At 31.4% G+C, this 17,530-nt stretch overlaps 1 protein-coding gene across 1 annotated transcript in view; it reads left to right on the top strand.

The window, feature by feature from the left end:
* Positions 1–17,364, top strand: part of LOC116773441 (pikachurin) — a 96,776-nt gene extending 79,412 nt beyond the window's left edge. Inside the window, exons 9-18 of the mRNA XM_032665871.2 lie at positions 7,154–7,512; positions 9,059–9,136; positions 10,920–11,065; positions 11,254–11,497; positions 11,731–11,822; positions 13,175–13,519; positions 13,783–13,956; positions 14,980–15,066; positions 15,430–15,533; positions 15,917–17,364. Coding sequence (XP_032521762.2) covers positions 7,154–7,512; positions 9,059–9,136; positions 10,920–11,065; positions 11,254–11,497; positions 11,731–11,822; positions 13,175–13,519; positions 13,783–13,956; positions 14,980–15,066; positions 15,430–15,533; positions 15,917–16,077 — 1,790 coding nt within the window. The 3' untranslated portion in view covers positions 16,078–17,364. The remainder of the gene's footprint in view (positions 1–7,153; positions 7,513–9,058; positions 9,137–10,919; positions 11,066–11,253; positions 11,498–11,730; positions 11,823–13,174; positions 13,520–13,782; positions 13,957–14,979; positions 15,067–15,429; positions 15,534–15,916) is intronic.
* The last annotated feature ends 166 nt before the right edge of the window (positions 17,365–17,530 follow it).

Below are 17,530 nucleotides of genomic sequence, written 5' to 3'. Positions count from 1 at the left end.
AAAAATTAAGTCTTTTCTGAAAAATTATATTAAATTTAAATCGTTTTTAAGTGAGTAAAACATATTTGTATGAGATTGTGATAATACGATCGCCGACAATTTTGGCTGTTTGGACTTCAAACAAAGAAGAGTATATAAATTCGTCTGTATTTTTTTTTAATAAAAATCGGAATTGTATTTTAAATAATACATTTTTCTATTTTCACCAACATTTCTTTAATATAACAGTTCAATGACAATAAGTCTTAATATTTGCAGTCATTTTAGATCTTAATCAACTTAAACAATAATTTTTTCATACAAAACATAATTCTTAATGATATCCAATTCGTCAAGATGGTGGCCATTACTTTTTTTTATGCTAAAAGGGGCAACTGAGCAGGCAGCCTATCTGATGGTAGTGCCGTTACCCATGGACATCCGAAACGAAAATTTGCGGATGTGTTGCCACCCTTGATTGGGGAACAAGGGGAGGAAAAGGTGGGAAGGGAAGGGAAAAGGAAAGGGCAACCGGCTCTCTCACTCATCGGACGAAACGCAGCTGTTAAGACTACTTCACGCTGATCTACTGTAAGGTGGTACTTCCCCGGTCGAGCCAGCGCGTGTCCGAGCTGTAGTAACTTGACCACAGCTAGGCTCTGCCACCTAAAATTACTTCTGATCCAAAAGATGATTTATGTGACATATTTATATTCTTTTCAAAAGTAAGTCATAATTACATCTCTTAAATGTATATAATTTTTTTTTAAATCAACACTGGTTTGAATTTTTTATTTAATAATGTAACGGACTAGGTAATTGTATCTAAAGAATTTTATTCATAATGATGTTTTTGAATTAATTACGTAGAAATATAATAGTGTGCTGTCGATGCGTCGTGGCCACGCAATTCTATTATTCACCAAAATCATTAATTCTCATTACATGATGCCTATACTCGGAAACAGCAAAATCATTACTGGATGTGACAAATTTAATTACTGAATAGATTCTCCACCCTCTAGTGACATTTGAAATAGCGGATTTTACTTACGCCATTCGCATTGTTGATAAGCAATTTAAGATCTGTAATAGTTGACAGATGCCAAATCGCCATTTTGAATGTGTCATACGTAAACATGTCTAGGTATGTAGTATGTACGCACGTGAGATTTTTATAATTATTTATTAACTGTATCAAACTGAAAGTTTATTTATAATTGAACTAGTTTTTTCTCGCGACTCTGTCCACGTAGACATCAAAGTTGCGCTCTGAGAGAACTTTATTAAGTGTGTTATTACAATACATATAGTTGCCGACATGCAGCCTTATAATTTTAAATAACCTAATTACTGATTACAGCGCCATCTGCCGGGCTGATTTGTAAATCTAAACCCTCTGGGGCGCCACGTAAATGCATGCAAAAAAATCCATTCAAATCGGTCCAGCCGTTTAGGACTGCAATATAATACACGCGTACAGTTACAGAATTATATGACTGTATCTAATAAGGTTTCCTTGGAAACTAAATTTGTTTAATTAAAACAATGCGGGTTCCTGTATTAACTTTCAGTAAACACCTCTGCTAATCAAACCGAGTACTTTCTTGCTGACTAGCGATTACCAAACAGAAATTAACTTCAAACAAACATACTGGTTTAATTTGTTTTATAGTTTAAGTAAATTGGAAATAGAATGACGATAACATAACATTCTTTAAAGCAAGAAAGGATTACAATCACATTTTGAATTCTCTATGCAAAGTCTCTTAATTTAAAAGCGTCTGGGTTTTAGAACCTTAATGAGATCTAAGACTTACGCGAGTTCTATTCATTTAAATGAAACTAATATTTTTCGGTTATACTACACGTGCTTTATTTTTGTCACATCTCGCCCGCCCGTGATCACGGTTGCTGAAAAGTAACCGAAACGTCGGGAGTATGTAGTTTTAACAAAAAATAAATCACGCGTAGTATATCCGAAAAATATTAGTTTCATTTAAATTTTTATAAACTTTATATCAATTTATAATCTAGAATATATGATATAACCCTCTTCCGTTTCCGCAACTCGCATGACAAGGAAATGACGTTATAAATGAAGCTTCAAACTGAACTACATACGAGAGAACTTCTTCAACATTATTATAAATTTTATTAATGTGTCATGAGAATTTTTTAATTATTTTACGTTTTTTATTTTTTTATAAATAATATTAAATTATACCAACAAAATAATATAATACCTTGTCATGTTTTTGTTATCTGTAGAGATACAGATTTCAAACGAATGACAATTTCTAGGGAACTGTCACGTAATACTAGTCTCGAGCATTTATTTAAACTCCCCACAATATTATCTTTATCTTAAAATATCCAAAATATAATCGTAATTATCTCTAAATGTGCACGCCTAATAATTTGCCTAGGTAACCAAATTATTATCAATTACTTCTAGTAATCATAATAAAAAAAATGTTATATTAACAACAGTAAATAACTTTATCCAAATTTTTTGAAACATACTTTTGATGCCTATAGCATTCTTAAATAGATTTTGATTTGAGATATTTGAAACGGGAAGAATTCACATATTTTCGACGAGCGTTTGACAATTGAGCTCTTGAAATGTCAGATCTGGGAATGACGGTGACAAGGTTTAAAAAATATATATATTCACAGATGACAAATACCTTAAAATTATATTCATTCATAATTTTATGATTGCTATGAATTATATTTAATCTGTGCTCGAATTTTTTTTTCATCCACATTTTATTTATTACGACGTTTATTCAACACATGTAGTGGATCGATTTAACTTTTCATCTTGACATTTCAATCAGTTTACCCATTCCACATCCAACGATTGGACATTTCAGTACTATTTGAACAAACCTCTCATACATTGTGTTTGGTTTTTTATTTTACTTGTTAATCTGCTATTTGAAAAATATTTTTAAATATTCTTATGATAATATTATTTCTGAAGTGAATGTTTCTTTACGATATATCAAAATATCTTTGAGGGAATTGATTTTCAGGTTAGAATTCCATTGAAGCCAAACCAATAAACAAAAATGGGGAAATGAATGTTTGAGTACGCTTTCAATACCTTGAAACCTTTCTAGAAACATCTCTGAAGCGCTGTCTAACATGCTCATCATAATCGTCCTCGTTTGCTTTAAAGCTGCTGTCGTCGCTTTATTCTTTAACAAACTATTTCTTATCACACATCTACATTAAACGTGATGTTCATTGCCCTTATCAAGAGTTTGCCTCGTCAAATTTAACACAGACAGTTTTGTCTAGTTTTTACGAACCTGTCTAAGTTTATTTTAAATATGCAAACTCATGACTTTGACAGCTGTCTACAGGGACAGTATTGTCAAGCTTGGTGACAATGCAAAAATGCGTTTTAGGTATATAGCTTTTTGTTTATAAATCCATATTTTCAATGGATTTATTTCATATATATTTTATTCCATAAATGAATGAACTATTAATTATTATTTACTCATTTGGCTGAATGAGACAGTTTTTTTTTAATTTTATTTAATTCTTTTGTCATGATTAATTTTAAATATCGAAAATATTTTATTTCGTCCATTTTAGAAATGAAATATGTTTTTGTTATTTTTTCCATCAATATAAACTACCTTAAAACTCAGTCGTTTAGCGCAAAGACATTTAAATTGTATGATGATAATAACTATTACTAACATACCTTCGAATTATTTGCAAAATATATATAAAATTTAATTGCTCATTAAACTCAGATTTTCGATATGAGTGAGTGACTAATGTCAAAGAAGTGTGAAATATAAGAACAAAATATTATTAACGTATAATTGAAAAAAATAAATAAAATGAACAGTAATTAAATTTCCATACAAAATAGCAAACCAAAGAATTCCATAGATATTATTTCATAAATTCCTATATAATTATCTTTAATATTCTTATATATTACTGGAAATACGTAATACTTACCATACATAAATAAAAAAATCTATTTTAAAACATTAACCGTTAGATGAAAACAATAAAATTCGGACCCTAAACTGTCACTGATCTTTCTAAAGACAAATATCAAGAAACAAATCCCCAGAAATATAAGTTATTGTTTAGTCCAAGTGACCTTCCTTATTAGCTTATTGTTAAGGTTTAAATAATTCGTTTATTTTAAATCAAAAATCTATATCAACTTATATAAAAAATCGTGTTTTCACTACACAACAAGACCCAAATTTATTTCGCATGAACCATTGCAAATATTTCGTCTATGCCGTGTTTAAATATCAGTACGTAAGAAATGCATTAAGATTTTGTCTAAAACATTAATAAATTGGTCCGCGTAGTCTTTGGTGTTGCACTTAGTGAGGTATATTTAAAGTTTGCTAAGACATTACATATGACGTCTCTATTTTCGACACGTGATCTCATACATCAAACAACCGGTATGACTTAATCTACAAGAACTACACTCAATGGTGTATATATGTACTAAAGTTTCTATAGCTGTAGCTCATGTCTTATTCTGATCTCTAAGCTACCTTACTATGAAGTTTCACCGAAGTCTGTTTAGTTGTTTTTGTGTGAAAGAGCAACAAACTTCCATACTATCGTATATCCTCAGAGACTTTCGCATTTATAATTTTAGTAGGATAGGACATTGTTTTGAAATACATGGCAATGTGTTAATTTTTAGAATATTTTTTTTAACCCCCGACGCAAAAACGACGGTTGTTATAAGTTTGACGTGTCTATGTGTGTATGTGTCTGTCTGAGGCAACGTAGCTCCCAAACGGATGATCCGATTTAAATGCGGTTTTTTTTGTTTGAAAGGTACATCCGTCGAGAGTGTTCTTAGCCATGTTTGGTGGAAATCGGTTCAGGTCTTCAAGGTCATCAGGTCGTTTATTACGTGTGATAGGAATGTTACACGCACAGTTTGCTTGCAAACATACGTGGGATCTGACATTTGAAACACTAACCTTTCGTCATAATAATTACGTACGTTTTCTGGGTCGGGGGTTTTATTACATTTTTAATATATTGATTATTTCAATAAAAAATTGAAGGTGTTCTTTTTTATTAAAATAATTCTAATTTATTTTTTTTTCGGTTCTAAAACTTTTAACGGGCAGGTTAACAATATATAAATTTTAACAATCTGTTGTAAACCGCAATGACGGCGAATTACTTTGGATCCTGATGGTGATTTTTGTTTTATACCTAACTACGTAATTGGTATATCGAAAATGACATTTTTTTTCATTTTATAAATGTGAAAATAATTACGTCTGTCTGTCTGTTTTCATCAACCACTAAACATTTCTAAATGTAATTTGTTTTGGAAGTAGTTCTGGACAGATTACGATCTAATTAGATTCAAAGGCTTGTCTGATATAGTGTTTATTGAAATCCTAGATAATATACACTTAATGTAAGACAATATTTACAAATACAATAATTACATAAATATATCGATGTCTGATAAGTAAATATATATACGTATACCACTCAGTAAATACAAACTCACGCTTGTTATTAAAATTAACTCAACCGAACAGTCTAGAACAATCCAACTTCAAAACAGTGCAAGCCCGGAAACTATACAATTCGGTTTCGCAAACTCCGTTTTGGGGTCAATGACATTGTTTATATAGATTACTCCATATATTCCTGGACGTAAATACTCCCATATATATAGGGTACGGAGTAAGTTAGTTATAATAGTAAATGACCAGCTGATGTCACATGTCATCTGGCAATTGTTATATTCTGACATATGTCAAGCCGCCATATTATAAAATTATAATCTATTTAAAAAATATAAATCAGTATTTTATAAATATTAATATAATCTTTATAGTTTTAATAATGTATAAATGCAGTTTTATGAAGATAATATTTCATTATAACAAAGTGAATTTTAATCTTCCAATATACAAGATATTAAACTTCTGTATCATTAACTCTGGCAGAATACGAGTTGAATGATTTAGTGCTGACGTTAAACGTAAAAAATGATTCTTCTTGAAAGAATTTTGGGCGTACCGCTGTAACTGTTATATGGAAATATTATGATATAAAGAAAATACTGTTATACATATTTGTACATATCATGTACTAAATTAATAATTATAATTGAAATAAATAAAGAGGATTAGTGTTTTTCTTTTCTCGTATATTTGAATAATAAAACAATATGCACACATTCTTATGTAACTGTCAACTTCATAAAAAAAAAAATCTAAACCTTTTAAAAAAAAAAATCACCTTTCCGATATTGGTTTAAGGATATTCCGCCCAAAAAAATTCTATCATTGCTGGCTCACAATCAATATTTACACAGAGGATATGAAGTTATCGAATTCTTTTGTTTACATGACATTCAAATTGCTTGTTATCTTTTCACATTTTATTTTCTGTCAAAATCACAAAAAAAAATATTGCAATACATACTTCGATATTTAAATAAAACTTTTTTTATACGAATGGTTGTCTATACCAATTTTAGTCACAGAAGTTTCATTTCAGATAATTGCAAGAATAACATAACCTGTTTGTTTTTTTACGAACCTAAACGTATGACGTTATGCTAAATCATTATCTTTAGTTATTTTTTTTTCTATATTGTTATCAAGAGTATGATTAATTTGAAAAATTCCAAAAAAAATACCATAAGAGACATTAATTCTGAGCCTTATAAGGCTAAAACTTATGGCTTATGAAATTATATATATATATATATGTGTGTATACAACACAGAATACCATTTTTGATTTTTAGCAGACTAAATCGAAAAATATCCAGTTACAAGAGATTTATTACCAATAATAATAATTGCAAAAACTTAAACCAACCATTACTTTATTTTTTTCTAATGCGAATACCTCACTGTTTCTTGTCCGTAGAGGGAATAAGATTCAAATCTTATATTGCAAAAAATACCAGACAATAAATCCTCTTTAATCGAATTTGGAAAGGCCAAATGTTGCTAGCAGTAATAAAAATTGAAGATTTTGTATACAAACGACGAAAAAGAATACTTTATTCTCTATGAATTTTCGATCTTTTGTTTGAATTACCGGCAAGCAATGGAGAACTTTGCTTGAATTATAGCTATACATTGTCATTACGTATTAAAATATATCTATTCTTACAGCTGAATGTGCACCAACCCTCGCTCCGTGGAGACCGAGCGAAGTGACCAGTGAAATACCAAGGAGACCTAAAACCGAATCACATATATATGACATTAACGATATAGTACACTTTGAGGACAACGACATAGTTATGAGAGACGCCAAGGACCACAATAAACTGGACAATTCCATACATTACAACGTTAAAATGTTCAATGACAAATACGACTTGATTGATGATAAGAAACTCAATGACATTGATAATGAACTGAGTGTTCAGGACTGTAAATGTGAGCATGGGGGAGGTTGTGTGGAACATGGCTGTCTCTGTCCTCTTGGATATGCGGGAGAGAGATGCGAAATCACTTTGGACCTAAAGGTGACTCAGCATATTATATTTTGAGAAAATTAATGACGTTTATTTGAAAGGAAAAAATATAATGGTAGGGAATAATATATAAAGACCTTTGCTTCTTTATGTACTATATACAGTAATCCCCCCTATTACACGGTATATTTGTTCCGCGTTATAGGAAAACGCGTTGTACGAAAATTCTCGTAAAACGCGCTCGTATGACCTCGTATAACGCGTTATATACAAATGATTCACGTTTAACTTTTCTTGTTAAAGAGGGTTTAAATCGAATATTAAGGAAAAACTATGTTATGAACGAAATATATGCGTTTTATTAAAATCAAACCAAGAACATTTGGGAATCCCCGTGTTATATGGGGGAAAACACGTGTTATACGAGGGACATGAAATCGCGTTATATGAAAACGCGTTATAAGAGTACCGTGTTATAGGGGGGGTTACTGTATTAAGACTATAAATATATTACAATGCATTAAAACGTTCTGTATGTGTGCGTGAACGAATTATTTGCGAAAAATTGCTGTGTAAAGGAAAGCTTAGAATGCAACAATTAGTATAATAATCATTAAGATTGTGAGATGATTTTATTTTTGATCATAATTCCTCTCATTACGTCTGTCGCTGTAATAAATTGCGCGATTTAATTTTGGGGGTAATTTTCTTTTGTTTAAGGGAAAAATACTGTAGCGGAAGACGTTTCTGTAGAGTGCTTTAATTGTTGCAATTATTTATTTTATAACACAAAAAAATTATATTTTTCATTGAAAAAATTATAATTTTAGAAATAAATTCCTGGTGTTATTTTGCTTGATCTACTTATAATGTAACTGAAGAAAAATAGCTTTGCAACTGACATTATAATGAATTGCAATTATTGCATTTAATTAATTTTTTTTTAATTAATTAAAAAAAAAACATGTTTTTTATTTTTACATATATTTTTTTAAGGAAAATATTACTAAAGACAGTTATTCAATAATTGCTTCTAAACTTCTTACTTCATTAAGAATAAGAGGTATTGATAAAAAAAAAAAATGTAATAATATTTACCTCAACTTTCTCGAACCGCCCTCTTGACCCGTGCATGTCACAGGCAAAGAGCACTAAGAATTCCTTTCAGCTAAGTTGAAATTAAATTTATAAATTACAGACGTCGTATTGAAAGGGGGCTTTATGCAGTATAATTTAAAGCCTCCGAGAAGTACTCATGTAAATGTCCTTTTAGTTTTTAACGTAAATACATTCCCTTGCGTTCAACTTTAGAAGAAGTTTAAAAAAACTCTAAGACTCCTTATACAACGAAATTAAGTAATTACTTTTGACTTTATACGGAGCTTTTATAAATTTTCTGCCTTTGAACATTCCGTAAAGAGAATACGGCATCAAAATTAAACTATTGTGAAAAATATAATATACTGAATATTATTTACAAAGGAATTTACGTTTTATTATAACATCGAACGAAATGTTCTAATTCCCTTTTTTCTTTTCAACCTTAAAATTCCTTATTTTGTTTTATTACAAAAATAATAACATTATTAATTTATAGGTGCCACGCTTCAACGGTTCGTCGTACTTACGATTGCCCGGTCTGGGAAACACAGCGCAATCTTGGCTGGATATTCGGGTATGTTTAATTTGAAAATACTATTATTAATACAGATAACATAATATATTCAAATGAAAATGTCTGCACAGATTGATAAAAAAGTGTTTTGTGGCTGTTTTAAACCACAGTGCAAGGGAAACTTTCTTTCAAGTTTAAGTATAAAATGTCTAAGATTTCGTGTTCGAGAAAATCGCTTTTTTTACTGAATAATGCGAAAAATAGGGAACTTTAATAAATGTACGGTCGTCAATAAACACTGGCGCGAGGTATTTAGGCCATATTACTTAGACCATGCGGAACTCGGTCTACTTTAGCCTCACTTCGCGGCCGGATGTAATGCGACTTGCAATAGATGGACAAAAACATTACGGCTATGTTATAAAAGGTAAACTTTATATTTTTTAAGTTAAATATATCATAGAAATTCTTTAATAGCCATCAAATAAAAATAATATTATTAATAAAAAAAAGTATTTTTTTGTCTGTTTGTAATTTGCAAAAAACATATTTGAATTATTAATAAAACTATGGTTTTATATTTAACTTATATTTGATTTTTATATAATTTGCTTACCGTAAGTTTCATCGTCAAACTAAGTAAGTAACTAAGCGTTTGCAGTTTTCTATTCATAAATCCTAGGACTTAGGTCTAGGACGTATTGTAGGTTTTTTATGTAAAACGTTGATCCCATTGACAACTATCTAAGAGAGGAGATATCTGAAAACTTTTGTCCCACATTCAAGGCGTGACGTCACATTCTTTGATCGCCGTCCACTGTCACATGTCTCAATGCCTATTATTTAAGATATTCTTTTCTAACAAATTTTAACTCTGAATTAAATTTTTATGATAATTTTATTTGGAAGTAATAAATTATGATTGATTGTTCACGATTATGGAAGTGTAACATAAACTTCTTGTAATTAAAAATGATTATCTACTTTTCGTTGATTTAAAAGCGTGTTTTTTTACTTTTATTTATAAGTAATATCATAATATTCTAATGGAGGGATGACAGAAAGTACTGAAATATTTTCTAGTATACCGTAACTACTCATCAAAATAATTAAATGAAGGGTATTCGCAAATTATAAAGATTTTTTTCTTGAACCGTACAAAGTGAAAGAGAAAAATAACAAGGAAATCAAATTCGCGACTTCCTTTATACTTTTTTTATTTGTAGTCTTTGAAAAGTGTGAAATTACTCTCAGCGAAGGACTTTTACACGAGACGTCTAGACTTAAACTTACCGATGTATATTTAGCAAAATATAATGCTTAATAAAACAAGGAGACTAACAACAACGCTATTATACAGTAAAACATTTGTAATAAATACAAAAGAAGAATTGACTTTTTAAAACAAGCTTTAATGGTCAAAAGTATTCATGCAAAATTCACATCACCAAAGAACCCCTTTCAATATTTTAAGATTATGAGGGAAACTCGAAAATAATATTTTTAAATTGGTTTATTGCTTCCCAGGGTATCATGATACACTGTTTATAGCTATCTGACCTAGTATTGAATGTTGCCAAATCATTAAATATAATAGTCTATCGATCAAAAACGGAAGTTAACTTGCGATCATGGCCGCTGACTGTAGTTTAGTCAAAAAAAAAACATTACAATGACAGTGACGTGTACTTGACACTTACATACGTCAATGTGACACAATATTTCTCTTTTATTTATTAATCTAAGCCCATTTTACACATTACGATTGTTTTACAATCGTTTGTCGTATATTTCTATTATCTGTCTGTACGTGTTAGTGTGTATGTATGTCTTTATCTTCTAGATAACCGTAAAACCGACTAGCGGTGATGGGCTTCTGTTGTATGACGCGGAACACCCCAGCGGCGATGGCGACTTCTTCTCCCTTCATCTTCGTGATTTTTTCGTCGAATTCGCCTTCGATCTTGGATCTGGGATCGCTCTTGTGAGGTAATTATCAATTATTAGGTTACTGAAATATATTTTCACTTAATAATCTCGCACCTTTTTTTATTATATATTCACTTTCAACTATTTCTATATTTAAATCCATGATTCTTAATAAACATTTCAATACAAGATTTCAAAACAATTTTTCATTGACGGTATTATTAATATATAATACGTATAAATAACAGATCCGCCTACCCGCTGTCACCAAACAAGTGGCATAGCATATCAATAAGCCGTACGGGTCGTCACGCGTCGATCCGCGTTAGATCTTACGACACGAGCGACGTGACGGATACGACGCGATCGGTGACGTCACGCGGCGCCGCGAGGAGACTCACCCTCACCCAGCCGATGTTGCTAGGAGGCGCGCCCTACCCGTTGCCACAGAGACTCGCCTTGAAAACCTCCTTCAGTGGCTGCGTGGGCAAGGTTCGTGGTTTATTTATAATAACATTATTAGATAGTTACGTTATCAATATTATTATAGTAATTTTCATGATTAATTCGATAAATCACATGAAATTTGCTCACCAGTGTGATATGTTTTGAAATTGTATAGTCTTTCGAATGATTTCACAAAAAGCAAAACATTAATTATCAAGTATATTGCTCCGTTCAGTCATTCATTCATTCGTTCAGTTCTTCTAAATATGTATCCTCAGTTGGTGATCAACGAGGAGGAATTGTCTGTAGTTTCCGCTGCTCTCGGCGGCGTTGATGTCGACAACTGTGACGCGCCTCACAACACGTGCACGTATGTATATTAACACGAACACACACACACATACACACACACACAGATATAACCGTTTCAGTTTCCAACAAGCCATTGCATGCGGTTTTGCCCGCATATTGAACCCCGGTTCAGATACGACTTATCATTCCTATGAAGTTTGATTCGTTTCCTAGAGTTTCCCCTTCATCATGATATTGATATTTCAATCAAAAAATAATAATTTTATAAAAATCTACATTAAAATGAAAGAGTAACGTCGTAACCAATATATAGTTTGAAAACTTCCTCCTTTTGAAGTTGGTTATAAAGTAGCCTGAGTTACTCTTTATGACATAACCTACTTCGGAGTAAAATTTCTTTCAAAATAAGTCAATTCGTTCTAGAGATGAGCTGGACAAACGGACAGACAAACAATTAAAAATGTTTTCTAGGTATGGCATACTATTTTATATTTTATTTAGTAAAAAGTTTTGTTGTAAAAAAAAAGTAATTTAAAATAACATTTGGATCCTTGTAATACCTATAATTTTATTTACTATGAAGTTGTAAATACAGGCGTAGTTTAAAAATAGAACCTTACTACATAATTATAATAACAAATCAATTTCGATAACTGACATAGGAAGATGCGTATTAATTCCCATTTTCATTGCCCTTAAAAAGAATGACGTCATTGTTGATGACGTCACTATTTTCTGTAGGCTTCAAAATATTCTGTCCAAACAATTCCATAAACATTTAGTTTACTTGTGTATTTTCCTCAACTGGACTATTTATATATAAAATATTGGTTAATATCACGTGATACAAAAACAGTCCTACCCACTTTTTGTTTCGTAAATAGTTTTTGATCAATCTTATTGATTATTATAACAATTTTTTTTATAAACTCTGGCAAATTAATAACTATTTGTCACTTTGACATTCAATGACTGATGACAGCAATAAAATTAAAGTAGCAACCGTCGTATGGAACTTATACCGCCTTATCATTGATATATTGTTAGCGCCTACAATATTTGTAAAGCAATATATGTTATAAGGGTATTTGCTCTTTGGGGCCAAAACTACAAACTACTTCTTTATTGAGTGAAGCGATCTAAGCGATTAACGCTATAATGCGCGTCAGGTCATCCACAGATATGACCTCGATAACCTAATGTTGTATAGAACCGGGACTTTTTGTCATCTGGGGTGGTTATTATTAAAAAATATATACATATTGGACTACTAATATTAATTTTAGGGTTTGAAAACGAAACCCATGTCCCAAAAAATTGTTCGGTAACGAAATGCTAAGGTCGCTTCATTCAATTGCACTCGATGCGGATGCTCATCTCCTAGTCTGATTCTATCTTTCGTGTTGTTAGGGACTGCAAAGAGACGTTATACCAAACACCAGAATACCCACGCGAGGTATCAGCCATCCACCACTCTATAGTCGCGAAAAAAGGATTCAAAATCAAAAATCACAAAACCAAAACTAAAAAACATCACGAGAAAAAGAAATATCCTAAGAAGTACGTACAAAATGGCGTGCATATGCAGAACGATATAGACAAGGGTGTTACGGAACAGCCTTACGACGGACGGACATACATGCAAGTGAAATACCTAGACTCCAACGAGATCAACTGGGGGGACACGAACACCTACCCGAGTTTCACGGGAACTGATAGCTTTATACATATAGATGACGAAGAGACTATGAAAAGGTGAGATTATATATATATATATATATACATTGTATTATGTATGTCTGTTTGTATGAATATTTCTCAGGAACCGAGAATTTTATATCGGTTTAAATTTTATTACTGTTAAAAATTAATGTTCTCGTCTTAAATAAAAATATATGAAATTAAACCATAACGTCCATGTAGCATAATTTACTTTAGATAAATCGTATCTGGTAAAATGAATCTTATTTTATATAGTTAAGTATCAATATCCCATCAACTAATACAACTATCCGCAGGTTGCTGAGCTACACCCTGGACATCAACATCCGTTTCCGTTCCGTGTCCTCCAACGGTCTGTTAGTGTGGAGCGGTCGGGTCACACACACGCACACAGAGAACAATATGAACACGAACACACACACAAGCGACTTCCTTTCATTGGCTGTGGAAAACTCCGTGCTTGTATTCAGGTATATAATATATATATGTCTATACACTTTCCTTGTTTGGTAATAAAAACAAACGTCAATCCTTTCTCTATCCTTAAAGCGGCTTCGGATTGGACTATAATGATGGATACGTATGAGAAGCAATATAAAATCCTAGAGGATATTTGTGCGTCGGCCTCTAGATCAAACATATTTATGTATTCGCGAATTTTAAAGCGCGTTGTGATGATAGAGCTTACGGTTTCTTGGGAAACCAACATCCCAAAGACTATGCCATCAAGGTCAATAAATATTAAGAGCTCACTAACGAACTCACTCGAAATAGGTTCGTCGTGGATTCGTACGCGGTAGAAGTGGGAGCGCCAGGTATAACGGAAAAATCTCTCTACAACCTACTAAAAGACTTGGGCCTGTCCAGAACTCACATCAATACATTCTTGGAACGTACTTATTAGGCAGCCCTAGTAAATTTAGTTTTATATAAATTTGATTAAATTAAGAGAGGAGTTTGGACGGTGGAGGTGAGCGTTTAACGCGCGGTAGATAGGGGCCCCATAAACCTACACCTGGGTCGCAAATCCCAGGCACTGTCGGAGCTCCTCTCCCTGCAACGCGATGGACCCGGCACCCGCACGGTGGATACATGGAATAATGATAGTTTTGGCAAGACAAGCCATAGAATAACATTAGTGATATTCAAACATCCGTATAAATCTAGTATCCCTACCACAAGTTTCAAACGTCATACTTAATACGAAACGTTGCGAGTATTTATTTCACAAATAAACCTCATTATTATCACGTACCCAATACGTTATATAAAATATAAATTTCATATCAGTTATTATTCAATAAAAATTCCTGTGATAAATATTCTTTACGTACGGAAAACATTTAAATCAATATTTTACCTTCAAACTTTCGTACATTAAATAGATAAAAAATATCAACGGTTTAGTTTAAAAATATACACGTAACTATAGACGTAATAAATCGGGGACTATTTTGTTAGATAATATAAGCAGATGAGATAATGTATTCCAGATACGATCTCGGCAGCGGCGAGGTGGTCATTATAGCGAACCACACGAAAGTGGACGACGGTCTGTGGCACAGAGCGAGAGCAACCAGGTGAATATGCTGTATATATAAATATATTTATATGTGTACTTATAACGTACAGGTCGTTTTATACATTCGTGATGCCATCAAATTTCAAATATTTTACTTTATTATGACCATGTATATATTAATATTGATTTTTAACATTGAGACACGTTTGTTTGAATATCCGTTCAGAACTTAACAGAATCACATTTCAAAAAAAAAAAAAAAATGTCCATTGGAAATCTTCAAGTTGAGATAACAATATTTTAATATTTACAACTTAATCTTTTAAATAAGGAACTCATTAAAAAAAAAAATAAAAAAAAAATATTTCGTTCGGAAATGCAATCAAAATATTTACGGCTGTTATATACTATTATATTCTAGGAACAGACAAGCAGGTGTTCTGGAAGTAGACGGCTTGGGGTCTGTTGGGAAAATATCACCTGGAAAACTGAAACAACTGAACACCGAGAACGGACTTTATATCGGTAGGTGTTGTTGAGGTTGGAAAATATAATCATTTGATTCATTTATCGCTCATATAAAATCACTGTATTAAATCAAAAAAAAAAAAAAAATATTTTTAGCACCAGCTACTTAAAATTAATTACTCATTAATTTGAAATTCATTTATTTATTAGCGTGATCGACGTGAAAAAGATCGACAAATTTGTTTATAAGATACATACGAAAAGAATTTTTTTTTGACTTACAATCTGTCACTTTTATGGAATTAATAATATAAATTATTCTTATTCCTCATGAATGCAAAAATGCAAAATATTCTGCCAATGTCATATAAAGTTGAACATAAAGGAGTTCTGTTTTATTATTTATAAGTTATAACAACAATTTTAATTATCTGTCCCAGGTGGTCTGCCGTCGATAGAAATGAACGCGATGGGGAAATACAAGAGCGGTCTCATAGGATGCGTGTCTCAGATATCACTGAGCGGCGACTTCGACATACCACTCACACTGTCGAAACTACCACACACAATAACCAACAACGTCGGCAGATGCACGCCATAAATAAATGAACTGCAATTCATTTACATTCATTATAAATAAATAAATAATAAAATGTTTTCATTTAAACCAAATAAATTGTGTTATTAAGTCTGAATAAAGAAAATTATTTAACGACACGACATATCAATATAATTCGGAGGCAATAAAATGAATTCGTTCATATATGGTCTCGTCAGTTGAATTTTATATGAGAACTATTTAGTCAATTTAGATAAAAAAAAATAAAAAAAAAATTCAAATATGGAACATTTATCTTTCCATACAATCGTCGTGGTTTAATTCACTCCACCTGTATGAGAACTCTTCAAAGTGCTTTACTATCTAGATATGAAATATTACTAACGTTATTATAAAATTAATGTATATTAGTGTAACAAAGCACGCGTATCGTTTTAATCTAAAAAAAAAAAATTTTTTTTTTTTCATTTCACCGAGAGTGTTACGATAGTTTTCATGTTAGTTTAAGACTAGCGTTTGTATAACTGGATTTTAATATGAAAGTTTTAGAAGAATGTACGTAGAAATAAATATAGCATACTATTGAGCTTCTATTGTAAGTGTTACGTGTATATTTTGCAGGATTTCGCGTGGCTTTATTTAACGACAGCACTATATACATAGACGGAAATATATCTCGTAGAATTAATTCAAAACGCGCTTTGTATGTAACTGACTGTATCTCGAAACGAATGATATGGTAAATTCTAATCGTATCTAACATTTAAATATCGACTTATCATTGAATTAATGACAGCGTCCTGACCAAAGAACAATAAAATTTAGTAAATAATTCTCGTTAATTTATATTGTATATTTCCTAAGTCTTCCCTCGAGGGATTTCTTTTCACCAATAATTTCTGTCAATTATATACTTCACAGGGTTATTAAAATTATTTATATACATGTTCATTGCGGTCTCCTTCAATAACCTTCATTCGTTCTTATTCATTCACTTAATATTTTTTTTCCATTCATACATTCATTCTTCGTACGTCACATAACATTAATGAATTTAAATGTAACGTTCCGTACATTCTTTTAATGAATACAAATTAATTCTTCTGTGAAATTAAATGTACGTAATACTCCTTTCAGAACGAGTCGAATATGTCAAGAAAATGTTTACAATTTTTATCACGTTTGATTAGATTGTGTATAAATTATTTTTGTGTAGATCTTGTGACATAATAGCTTGACTAGAATTAGTTTTGTATGTGAGACCTGTCCGATGTATTATACGCCGTTATTTGTACAAAAATTATATCAATTAAATATATATATAATGTGTTTTATTTATTTTATAACTACACGTTATTATTACCAAAAGTTTGACGAATCTAACTGAATACGGACAGTTTCCGGTTCTTATTTAATATACATGAAAAACTATAGACTACCCGCATTTAGGTAACGGTGCAAAATTGTGGTAAGAGTCCGGAGCCATGACGCTATT

This window comes from Danaus plexippus (genome assembly GCF_018135715.1).
Source record: "Danaus plexippus chromosome 22 unlocalized genomic scaffold, MEX_DaPlex mxdp_33, whole genome shotgun sequence".
NCBI classification, from domain to species: Eukaryota; Metazoa; Arthropoda; class Insecta; order Lepidoptera; family Nymphalidae; genus Danaus; species Danaus plexippus.
This window is presented reverse-complemented; position numbering and strand designations above follow the sequence as displayed.